Source organism: Haplochromis burtoni, unplaced genomic scaffold, assembly GCF_018398535.1.
Source record: "Haplochromis burtoni strain Fernald_Lab_line unplaced genomic scaffold, NCSU_Asbu1 Contig_281, whole genome shotgun sequence".
Taxonomy (NCBI): domain Eukaryota; kingdom Metazoa; phylum Chordata; class Actinopteri; order Cichliformes; family Cichlidae; genus Haplochromis; species Haplochromis burtoni.
Window position 1 is genome coordinate 651583 of NW_024582642.1, and position 12596 is coordinate 664178.

The following is a 12596-nucleotide window of genomic DNA, read 5'->3' on the forward strand; positions in this document are numbered from 1 at the left end:
GACTGCTCATCAAAGTCCTACCATTAATTAATGCTTCAATCTTAAATATCATCAATCTAGAGCTGTAGCTATCAGTTATTTTAGTAATAGCATCACACTCATTTTAACAATTCTTAACAGAGATGGATTGATCTAGGGCTGCAAAGATTTGAATAATTTGAATAGCTTTATTATAAAAAAATCACTTTTGCAACAAATTGGAATGTGAAGAAAAGTGAACTTCATAGCTGCTCCATCCACTGCCATTTGTTTCATACAGTAAATGTACAGAAGTAAGGCTGCATTAAAACATACAGAGGAACTGTTAACTTAGTCTGATACAATGTTTAAATTAGGTCACTTGCTGAAGGCTCACGGCAGTAGTTAAACCATTGCCAGAACTCAGTTCAGCGTCAGATACTGTTGACCATAATATTTTATTAAAGCGATTAGAGCATGCCGTAGGTATTACAGGTACTGTGCTGCAGTGGTTTTTATCATATTGATCTAACAGACTCCAATTTGTTCATGTAAATACAGAATTCTCTTTATACACTAAGGTTAATTATGGAGTTCCACAGGGTTCAGTGCTAGGACCAGTTCTGTTTATATTACATACGTTTCCTTTAGAAGACATAGCATATACTGATGATACCTAACTTTATCTGCCCATGAAGCCAGATATCAAATACCAATTAGTCAAACTGAAGTAATGTCCTAGAGACAAAAAAGAGCTGTGTGACCTTTTATTTTCTGCTTCTAAATTTAGATAAAACAGAGGTTCTTGTACTAGGCCCTAAAAATCTTAGAAATATGGCCACTAATCAGATACTTACTCTGGATGGTAAATAATAAATAGATAGTTAAATGGACCGGTTCTCATGTAGCACTTTTCTATTCTATCTGGCATGCATTACTTTGGTCTCTACTAATTGCGTTAAAGTACATGAAACAATATAAAAATAAAGGATAAAAAAAATCTTGTTAATCACTCATGTATCATTTATACAAGGTGAAAGGGACTTTCATTTTTGTACATTTCTCCCCAGGTAAAGTCAAGAGAAATAATCCTTTCCCCTCCTGTCCTGTTCCAGGCATTCGGCCAGGCATACTCCACCCAGCGTAAGGTCGCAGAGGACGGGGAGAACAATGAGGAGACACTGTTGCAGGAGTCTGCCACCAAGGAGGCCTACTTTAGGGGTCGTCTCCTGGAGCTCCAGTTGGAACTGAATCACAGTCGAGTGGCTGCCTCCAGTGCGCAGGCTGACAGCGAGCACCTGAGCAGCCTGCTGCAGGAGCTCAGGGAGGTACGGTACAATCATAAGGTTCTCATATTTAATAGAGACACTTACTCTGGACGTTTATGGATAACTTGATAGAGTGTTTTTAAAGTGTCATCAAAATCCTGATCATGGCATGTTTAGTAAGACTTGAAATTCGATCACATTCTCATCAGGAAAGTGACTACCGAGTTCATGGACAAGGGGCTGGAAGGGCTGTTTTGTCAGAGACTTCAGAATAACCAGACTTTAAAAACAGCTTTAAAACCCTTTACATACAGTCATGACCAAAAGTTTTGAGAATGACTCAAACATTGGTTTTCAGAAAGTTTCCTGCTTCAGTTTTTATGATGGCAATTTGCTATGATTTCATTACTCCAGAATGTTATGAAGAGCGATCTGACGAACTGCAAAGTCTTTCTTTGCCATGAAAATGAACTTGATCCCAAAAAAAGCCTCCACTGCATTTCATCGCTGCCATAAAAGGATCTGCTGAGATCCTTTCAATAATCTTCTTGTTAACACAGGTGAAAATGTTGACGAGCACAAGGCTGAAGCTCATTATGTCATGCTGACTGAAATAGAAAAGCAGACCGGAATTGTTAAAATGAGTGTGAGGCTTGAAATCATTGTTCTTCCTGTTAACCATGGTTACCTACAAGAAAACACGTCATTGTGCTGCATAAAAAGGGCTTCACAGGCAAGGAAGGATGTTGTTGCTACTAAGATTGCAGGTAAATCAACCATTTATCGGCTCTTTAAGAACTTCAAGGAAAGAGGTTCAGTTGTTGTGAAGAAGGCTTTAGGACGCTCAAGAAAGTCCAGCAACGGCCAGGACTGTCTCCTAAAGATGATTCAGCTGTGAGCTCAGGAATTGCAGCAGGCAGGTGTGAGTGCAACTGCACGCACAGGGAGGCGAAGACTTTTGGAAGATGCCCTGGGTTCAAGAAGGGCAGCAAAGAAGCCACTCTCCCCAAAAAAACCATCAGGGACAGACTGATATTCTGCAAAAGGTACACGGAGTAGGCTGCTGAGGACTGGGGTGAAGACATTTTCTCTGATGAAGCACTTTTCCAATTGTTTGGGGCATCTGAAAAGGTAGGCGCTACCATCAGTCCTGTCTCGTGCCAACAGTAAAGCATCCTGAGACCTTTCATGTGGGGTGCTGCTTCTCATCCAAGGGATTGGGCTCTCTTAGTATTTTGCCAAAGAACACAGCCATGAATAAAGAATGGGACCAAAACATCCTCCAACAGCAACTTCTTCCAACCATCCAACAGTTTGGTGAAGAACAACACCTTTTCCAGCATGACGGAGCACTGTGCCATAAGGCCAAAGTGATAACTTAAGTGGATTGGGGAACAACGCACTGAAATCTTGGGTCCAGGGCCAGGAAACTCCCCAGACCTTAATCCAATTGAGAACTTGCGATCGATCAATCCTCAAGAGGCAGGTGGACAAACCAAAACCCACTAATTGTGACAAACTCAAAGTGTTGAATATGAAAGAATGGGTTGCCATCAGTCAGGATTTCGCCCAGAAGCTGATTGACAGCATGCCAGGGCCAATTGCAGAGGTCTTGAAAAAGAAGGGACAACATTGCAAATACTCAAAACTTTTGACCACGACTGTATATGAGCTTCATTCTCCCTTTTTTTTTATGTCAGTTTTTCATGGTTTTGTGTGGAGATATACTGTAATCCATCCTTCACCTTCCCTCTTTTAAAAATTTCATCCTGCAAACTCTAAATACTGGTTACATTACCTTCCTTTGTGAGAACTGTGTCATAAGCAGCTCCAGCTCTCATTTTGTGCTGTCTTAGCAGAGCAATGAGATGTTGGAGCTACAGCGGACCCGAATGCGAGAAGAGATCAGAGAATACAAATTCAGAGAGTCACGGCTTCTCCAGGACTACACCGAGCTGGAGGAGGAGAACATCTCTCTGCAGAAACTGGTGTCAACCCTTAAACAGAGTCAGGTACAGACAGTGCTCAAGTAACGTCGTGAAACTGTTTCAAAGTGTATGTATGATGCTGAAGGTCATTAGACTTTAGCGTTGTCTTTGACTTATTAGCTACAGTTACCAGACAGTTACGTATATTCCCTGCTGGCTCAGATGTCAATCAAAGGTGTACTTATCTACTAAGAGGTCCAAAAGTTAAAGAAGCACAATTCATCTAGCACAAAGAAAAGATTACCCTTCTATGTCCCTAGCTGCTGCTGACAGCCCTCTGTCTTTCTGTATACTTCTTTTCTGAGTGAACTCTGAGAATCCATCCATTAGTCAGTGTTCTTACCCACTTAACCAGCAACAATTGCAGGGGAGTCAGAAGCCTGTCAAAGCTATATACCAGGTATGCCCACGCAGATGACAATATGTGGTGAGGTTAGAGCAAACAGGTGGAGGGTGGTCCTGGGTCCAAAACTTCCGGGGCCTTTCTGCGTCTGTAGATTTTCTCCTTGTCATCTAGTATTTTCTCACAATCCAAAGATATGGATATAAAAGAAATGAAGCACACAAAGTGATTTAGAATATGGGTGAAGGTGAGATTTCTTCATAATCTCCGATTCATTTCACTTTCCTGTGGAACTTCCAGTTTGACAGGTAAGGCATTAAGATTAGTCAGACGCTGAGCATGTGCAGCATTTCAGTATTCATCCACTGTCAGGCCAATGTCTGTGGATTCACTACATTGTATTATGGAGAATCTTCAATCAGTCAGTCACTACGGTTGGTTTTTCTACCTGTTCAGTGTTAAATGACTAGGAGTGGTTCTCCTCATATTTACATCACGATTTTTTTTTTTTTTTCTGTGGCAGTCTCTGATTTCAGGTCATCCTCTACCTCCCTTACTTACAGTGTCCCTCAAGGTTCGGTTTTGGGGCCTTTATTGTTTTTAATATATCTTCTTCCCCTCCAACATATGTTGAGCCCCTTCGAGGACATTTCCCATCACTGTTATGCTGATGAAATTCAATTCAATGATTTTTTTTTTCTTTCATTGAAACGGAGCAAATCTAGAAGATACCATCCTGTGCCCAATCAGTCGCTGACTGGTCCGGCGTCCCTCAGCTGGTTCAATAGACTTCCCGCGGAAGTAACCACAGGTTCCAACAGCAAACCATCTGTGTGGGTTACCATGCTTTAATTTGCTTGACGGGAGGCTGGTTCCCTTCTTCCAAGGCCAGGGCCTGTAACAAGAGGTGTTTTTGTGTTTGCTGTGCTGGTGCAAAGGTGAAGGATTGGAATCAGAGATAGAGCCCCTTTCTGGCAGCAGTCATAATGAGAAATGTCAGCTCTGCCCAACAGAAGTGATAAGCTAGAGATATTGGTGAAAACTCAGAAAGTATACTGTGGTGTAAATGAGACGCGGCGGGTCCAGGGATCATAGTTTTGAGCCATTTTATTTAAATCACATCACACCACAACTCCCACCAACCCCGAGTCCCTGTGTTTTAACTCGGCGGGCTTGATTAAGGATGCCGTGCAGGTGCGTCCACCCTCGCTGCATGGCACCGCAGGCCACGCCCGACCACATATACCGTCGGTGCTCACTCATGTTTTTCTGAAACATGGTTGAATCAGTACATCCGAGACCAATGTGGATCTGCCTGGTTTCACCCACATATGGGGAGATAGCTACTGGCAAAACAAAACGTGGGGGTTTGGCTTTATTTGTGAACTGTCAAGGAGAAGATGTTCAGAATACTTTATTGATCCCTAGGGGATTTATGTTGGTTATAGTGCTCCAGTCCAAACAGTAAGAATAACAGACAATACAGGAAGTAAGAAATAGCACAATATATACATATAAGTCACTTACTGATTAATATCTAAATAAGAAAGAAGAGCATGTGCAAAAAGGGTGTAGCTATTGCAGTATACAGTGTGTTAGGTGGATGAGTTGTACAGGGAGATGGCCACAGGCAGGAATGACTTCCTGTGTTGTTCAGTGGTGCTTTTTGGTAATCTCAGTCTCTCACTGAACGTGCTCCTGTGGCTAGCCAGCATGTCATGGAGTGGGTGGGAGGAATTATCCAACATTGGCTTTATCTTGGACAACATTCGCCTCTCCGACACCACCTTAAGAGAGTCCAGCTCCATCCCCACAACACTGCTGGCCTTGCAGATCAGTTTATTGAGTCTGTTAGCATCAGCAGCCCTCAATCTACTGTGGCATGTGACCACAGTAACAAAACCTGCTTAGCCTGGTGAGTGATACCAGCAGCAGGAGGAATGTGTTTTTTACAAAGTTGGACCTACTTGTCACTCTGGGCATCAACATGCCTATCTAAGCTGAAGTATGTAAAGCTGAAGTATTTAGGTTTGCAATTGCACAAAATATATGCATAAAGTTTAGAATAAATATATATTGTGTTTACAAACATTTCAAAGCAATTTTGATTTTAATATATATTAATCACCTAAACAATGTAGCAGTAACTCAAAATAAAGGTTCATACGTTTGAATGTGAATGTCCACTCTTGTTCAGGTGGAGTATGAAGGCCTGAAACATGAGATCAAAGTTCTGGAGGAGGAGACAGAGCTGCTGACCAGCCAGTTACAGGATGCACTGCGTTTGAAGGACATCTCAGACGCCCAGCTGGAGGAGGCGCTGGAGTCTCTGAAGAGTGAGCGCGAGCAGAAGAACCACCTGCGAAGAGAACTTGTTCACCACCTCAGCATGTGTGATGTGGCCTACACTGGGAGTGCAAATCTAATATTCTCCTCAGCACCGCCCAGTGGCACTGCTACCCCAACTACTCTGCTCTCCCCAAACACAGAGGAGCCAACAAGGTGGATATCACACCTACAAACACAGGCACACAGACCTGTCTCCTTGACCCAGTGCATTCAGACTGTAATCTGCGGAAATGGGAGAGTAAGGGGGGGTGCAGCAGTTACTAATTGGTCACTGGCCACAGCTGCTTGTGTTCAAAGGTCGTTGCTTACATGAAGTTGCTTTAAAACTTTTCTTCTTACTGTTATTGACACTATAGCTTGTGACAAGACACTTTCTGCTCTAATCTGCCAGATGTAATGGTCACCTTCAGAGTGGCTCAGGACCAGTGACGGCTGTGGGCTCAGCGCTCAGGGCTAATGGAGAGTGCAGAAGGCAGTGTCTGAAAACTGAGGGGGCCGCCACATCAGACCTCCTTACTGAGATGAACCTGACAGAGATTCAGAAGCTCAAGCAGCAGCTGATAGCGGTAAGTTCCAATGATATCATCCTGACATGTAGACTAAGGAAGACAGTCAGTTTAATAAATGTAATAGTTTATGTCAAAGTAAATTAATTTACTTCTACAACCGCACCCAGTCTGCTTCACATTACCAGCAGTGAGTCAGACTGCTTCGTCACCAGTTCTGTTCAAGGCATTTAGGAACAGGCTTTTTAGGAGCAGCCAAGGCGTGGACTGTTTGGTGGTCTCAGGATCTCGTCTCTGCTATTTGGAGATGATGGTTCTGTTGGGTTCATCTGCCCCCAGCTTGCACTGGAGTGCTGTGCAGCTGAGTATGAAGCAGGTGTGAAGAGAATCAGCACCTCCCAGTTTGAGCCCGTGGTTCAAGACCGGGAAAGCACAAAAATGCACGAATTTAAGGATGTTCGTGAGTGAAGGGTGAATGAAGCAGGAGATGGAAAGAATGAGATCATAGATATAAGCAGAAATTTGCTTCCTCTGAAGTAGGGTGTGGAGCTTAGAGTAGAGCTGCTACTTCCCCTCATAGAGAGAACCAGGATGCCTCCTGAGCATCTCGTGGGTGAGGCGTTCTAGGCTAGAAAAGTGGCAGACCCAGAGCATACTGGAGAGATTTACTGACCCTGGGGGGATTAAACTGAGCACAAAAAGTGTTTGTTTAATATGACTAAAAACTGTGAGGATGATAAATAAGCTTTTGAGGAAAAATGTAGCATGTACTTTGAATAAAAGTACAAAAAACCAACAACAAAAAAATCAGCTTTTCTTTGGATGACATAACTAATAATGCTTTAAGAAGAAATATATCTGTCTATTATTCCCGTTTTGCTGTTATGACTAGAGATGCACTGATGTCTTCACTCACTTACATGCAAACAGTGTAGCATGTGGCTTGTCGCTGTGCACAAAATGTGCATGAAACACACCGGTTCATAATTGGTCTTCTGGGATAACTGTTCCTGGCTGAAAACTGGAAATCAGTGCATCTGTGTGATTCTCAAAGTAAATTGTTCTTGTGGTCCCCAGGAAGCCCAGTTAGTAAGAATGTATGTGAAATATATCAGTGAGATAAGGGCTAGGCTAACAGCTAACGTCCACCTATGCTTTAGCCACCAACAGCCAGTGGCTTCCAGGTTGCAGCTTGCTGCTTCTGCGTTTGTTTGCACAGTTGCTGATGAACTTTAGTTTGAATTAGTGCTGGACAATCTCATTCTGGTGGCAGACAAGGAAACATTTCTAGGTGTCGCTTAGATGATGATGGTGTCAAACATGGACATAAGTATACACGGCCTTGGCGACAAGTACAGGCTCAGAACAGTTTCTTCCTGAACGGGTTCTAATTCACATCTTCACATCAGTAGCAGCGTAACCTTTGGTTTTCCCCTTTTAATATGTTTAGATATTAAAACGATTTTTTCCAGAAGATGTTCAGATTGTGATATCTGTGCTACTGTCACTGAATTACTTCCCATTTAAATGTTGTGTTTTTATTTTCATTTAAACAGCCTCTCAGTTTTTTTTCAGAAATGGGATTGTGGTTGCACCTCTTGTTATCTTTTTACTTTCTTACAACGATTATGTTGACATCACTGTAACCTCAGAAACTGCAGTTTATTAAGTCACGCGGGGTATGGCTTTCCTTAATCATGCACTTGTCTTCTTCAGGTTGAACATGAGAAAGCAGCACTGATGACGAGCCTGCAGGAGTCCCAGACTCAGCTGCAGCACACCCAGGGGGCCCTAACCGAGCAGCACGAGAAGACCCTCCGCCTGAGCCAGAAAGTCTCTGCTCTCCGCTGTCTTCATCGAAGGGTCAGCCAGGAGGCTTGTAGCAGTCCCACCTCTCAACTCAACTGTGAAAGTCTGCTGGTGCTGGATAGAGACGATGAGGCTGAGGAGGAAGGAGAAACTGCAGAGGAGAAGAGTAAAAGTCTGGTATTTTCATACCAAACTCCCAGTCTGGAGATCTTGCAGTGCAAGTACCGTGTGGCTGTGACAGAGGTGGTGGAGCTCAAGGCAGAGTTAAAAGTGCTCCATGAGAAGCTTGCTCAGTGTGTGGAGGGAGCTGTGGAGGAGAAGCCAAGGCAAAGGAGTCAGCTCCAGAAGCTGGAGAGGCAGGTTGCCTCTCTGGAAAAGAACTGCCGGGAGGGACGGGATAAGGTAACAAAGTCATACTGCCTGTTGTCATAGAGTCTGTTTCCTCTCCTCTCCTGTGAGTCTGTGAGAGTGAATGTTTCACATTCTCTATCTTTACACTGTGAACTTGATGTGAGGGTATGATTAGTTTTGCCAGTTTCATTAATTTGTGTGTTGAGTGAATGAAACCTAGTGGATTGTGTTTGGAGGCCCTCTGCAGAGAGAACTGGCCTCCCTGTCTATCAGACTTGGGGTTGGTGGCTGCGGGAGGACAGGTGGATGTGAAAGTATCACTTATTGCTTTCCAATGAATGTGGCTGCTGTTGTCTTTCTCTGAGAGGAGTGTTCAGTTCAAACAGTGTTCAGCTGTCTCTTCACAGATTTATATAGGTTTTTACAGTGGTTATACCAGCTTAGGCAGGATGGTGATGTCAGCTACAGAGTGCTGGTGACACCAGCTCCTGCAGTCATGCAACAAACGGGCTGCAAACCTGAAAACTGATTTGGCAAAGTTGTAAGAATAGTGCATGAGAATAAGGAAGTCGGCTGACAGATAGGTGGAGGAAAATGAAGGTAGTGGACAGATGGGGAATGAAAGCTGAAGCCGATATGCAGTATGTTTGAATGAAAGCAAAGAGATGGTTCTCTATTCCAGTTCTCAGATACTGAGTAACAGGGTGACACATTCATTATCTCTGTTCTGAAGGGAACAGCATTTGGTTACGAACAGCTAAGTGAAGGATAGTTGGTATATTCCAGTCTGCTCCTACCATTACCACTGAGCCTATTCTTTACCACTGATATCTGTGCTTCACCCACATTATTGTAAGTGCTTTTCTCCCCTTACTTTACTCAGTGTCCTCATAGCACTTACAATAATGTGGGTGAAGCACAGATATCAGTGGTAAAGAGTAGGCTCAGTGGTAATGGTAGGAGCAGACTGGAATATACCAACTATCCTTCAGCTCATAGCAATGAGAAGGGTTTGTTTAACTCAGGGGTAGAAAACTCCAGGCCTCGAGGGCCGGTGTCCTGCAGGTTTTAGATATCACCCTGTGTCAACACACCTGAATCAAATGATTAGTACATTAGCAGGCCTCTGGAGAACTTCAAGACAAGACTTGACAAGGACATAAAAGCCAAGCGGGAAAAGGTAAGGGAGGGAGAGGGGAAAAAGATGCGTCCACCTCCACCAAGAGCCAAGAAAGAGAAAGGATTTCACTGAGAAACAGCTAGTGTTGAACTTCTGGGACATCAATCAATATTCTGCTTTTTGTTTTTTGGGGGACTACAATTTCAGTTTTTTGTTGTTGTTTTTTTATTTATTTATTTAGGACAGTGCATGTTAATGAACAAATGTAAAAAAAAAAAAAATTACATGAATGTAAACATGCCAGATTATAGCCAAAGGCTAATTTCCATCTGTTGTCCTTAAACATAAAAAAATAGACATAATAATTCATAAAAATTCATCATTCATTCGTAATAAAAACTCCATCACCAAACTTACACATACACACCATTCTGTTCCCAAATAAAACATTAAAACTATACAACTCATACATGATCACACACTTGATTTGTCCATAACCAGTTTTTAACCTTTGCCTTAAACAAATTGAGTGTAGAGCATTCTCTAATGGGTTGAGGAAGACTGTTCCACAGATGGCCTCCCTTAACAGAGAGGACGTTCTGCCCAAATGCTGTCCGTCTGTGGGGTATAAACAAGTCTCCTCGGATTGTAGCTCGAGTGGTCCTGTCTGAGCTTTCTTTATGCCTAATGAACTGCTTTAGTGGTGGTGGAGCAAGGGAGTGTAAGACTTTATATATTAAACTCACTCTTTTAAGTTTCACTAAGTTATTGAAGTTCAGTAATTTATGTTTTTTTTTAACACATGACAGTGGTGGTGGGAAGTCGGTTTTTTGTCAGGTAGTTTTTAACTTCTTTTATAAATGTTTTCAATAGTTTTAAGTGTTGTTGGACAAGCAAGTGACCAGAATGTCAAACAATAGTCCATATGAGAGATGATCATTGAGTAAAAATAAGTTTTTGCAACATTCATATTTAAATTATTACGTATATGATTAAAATTTCGATTATTAAATTTAAGTACCTGGGACACTTTATTTATGTGTCCCAGGTACTTAACAGTTGTGCATATGTTAATTTTTTCTCATTTCCTTCTCCTCTCTTTTCAGATTTGTAGCCTGGAGTTTGAATTGCAGGCTGTTCAGTCAGCAGCTAATGAGAGCCAAGGGGCACTGAACGCAGCTCAGGACGAGCTGGTAACCCTGAGTGAGGAGCTCGCCCAGCTCTACCACCATGTCTGCCTGTGCAACGATGAGACGCCCAACCGTGTCATGCTGGATTACTACAGGTGTGACTGTTTTACTGCTCTTAGAGTATCCATGGAAATACAAATAATAAATAAAACGACTCACATTATAGGTGTGTTTGTCTGTTCTATAAAAACTTCTTTAAAAAATAATATCATCTACGAGAGGCCTGGGAGCTTAAGGGTGAGGGTTTGGTGAGCATTGAGCTGTTTGCTTGCTTTCTTGTACTTGATGTCTTAGTTGAGAAAGAACAGGTTTAAAGCACCTATGACACTAAAGGTTCTGTTCTATTATCTGTTCTATTCTTCCAGACAAGGCAGGGGCCTCAGGGGCCTTAGTTCTAGTCTCAAAGCCATGTGTACAGACAACAGCAAAGTTCTTCTCACACCACGCCTAGCCAGACGGCTTGCTGCTGTTGCTTCAACAACCTCAACTCCAGGGGAGTCGCGGACGCCCTCGGAGTCTCCATCCAAAGAGCCCTTACATGGAGGGAGCCGAAGAGTGGAGAAAGAGGTCCTTCAGGTGCCATCTGAGCAGAGCCTGCCACCTAGCACACCTCCAACCCGCTCATCTAGCATCAGTGCCTCTTCATCGTCATCGTCATCTTCATCGCCAGCCATGGAGCCTGCTGGTGAGCTGCGCAGGGAGCCCATGAACATCTACAACCTCAGCGCCATCATTAGAGACCAGGTACATCTGCCTGTACCTCCTGATGTGCTGCTATATTGCCAAAGGTCTTTTCTCATCCCTACAAGCAGTCAGGTGTTCCAAATACTTCCATGAACATGGGTGTATAAAATCAATCACCTGGGCATGCAGACTGCTTCTACAAACATTTTTTTAAAGAAAAAGTCCTCGCTATTAAATATCCCACAGGCGGCTGTTAGTGGTACATAACAAAGTGGAGGCGATCGGGATCTACAGAAAGTCAGTCATAAAGTGGTACGCCATATAAAATCACAGAGTGGGCTCCGCGGATGCTGAGGTGCATAGTGGCTGTGGTTTCCAACTTTCTGCCGAGTCAATCGCTGCAGACCTCCAAACTTCATGTGGTGTAAAGATTAGCTCAAGAACAGTGTGTAGAGAGCCGAGTAGCTACATCCAAGCCTTACATCACCAAACACAATTCAAATGCTATAAAGCACGCCACCACTGGACTCTAGAGTAGTGGTGACATGGTCCATGGTCCAATTCATGTTCGTGTGAAGGCAGATGAGCAAATACTTTAGGCAATATAGTGTCAGTCGTTGTTCCTCCTCTCTACCACCTTCTTTTCTTCCGGCATAAGATGTGACACCTCCAGTGGTTTCCTTTTTTCTTATCTGCTCCTGTCTCCTCCCCAGGTGAAACACCTACAGCGGGCAGTGGACAGGTCACTGCAGCTGTCCAAACAGAGGACTGCAGCCCGGGAATGCTTAAAACTCTCTGAGGGGTTTTACTTTTTTGTTAAATACACGTAGGGAAATGTCAGCAATGGAAAATTATTGAAATATTGTTGCCTATAATAACTTAACCATCACGTTTCCATACTCACCTGTTTGTTAGCCTTGAGCACCAGTCGAAGAGTGGCTATCTGCTCTCTCTTGGTGCTGAGTAAAGATTTGAGCTTCAGGATCTCCTCCATGCAGCTTTCCTTATCCTTATCCAAGAGAGGAACCAG

The 12596-nt window shown here is 43.2% G+C and overlaps 1 protein-coding gene across 1 annotated transcript in view; it reads left to right on the forward strand.

Moving 5' to 3' along the window:
• LOC102305738 (protein bicaudal D homolog 1) overlaps positions 1-12596 on the forward strand; it is a gene marked incomplete at its 3' end in the record, with an annotated part of 24847 nt that overhangs the window by 9591 nt on the left and 2660 nt on the right. Inside the window, exons 2-9 of the mRNA XM_042227780.1 lie at positions 1074-1286; positions 3086-3238; positions 5755-6059; positions 6298-6472; positions 8129-8623; positions 10799-10977; positions 11248-11626; positions 12280-12381. Coding sequence (XP_042083714.1) covers positions 1074-1286; positions 3086-3238; positions 5755-6059; positions 6298-6472; positions 8129-8623; positions 10799-10977; positions 11248-11626; positions 12280-12381 — 2001 coding nt within the window. The remainder of the gene's footprint in view (positions 1-1073; positions 1287-3085; positions 3239-5754; positions 6060-6297; positions 6473-8128; positions 8624-10798; positions 10978-11247; positions 11627-12279; positions 12382-12596) is intronic.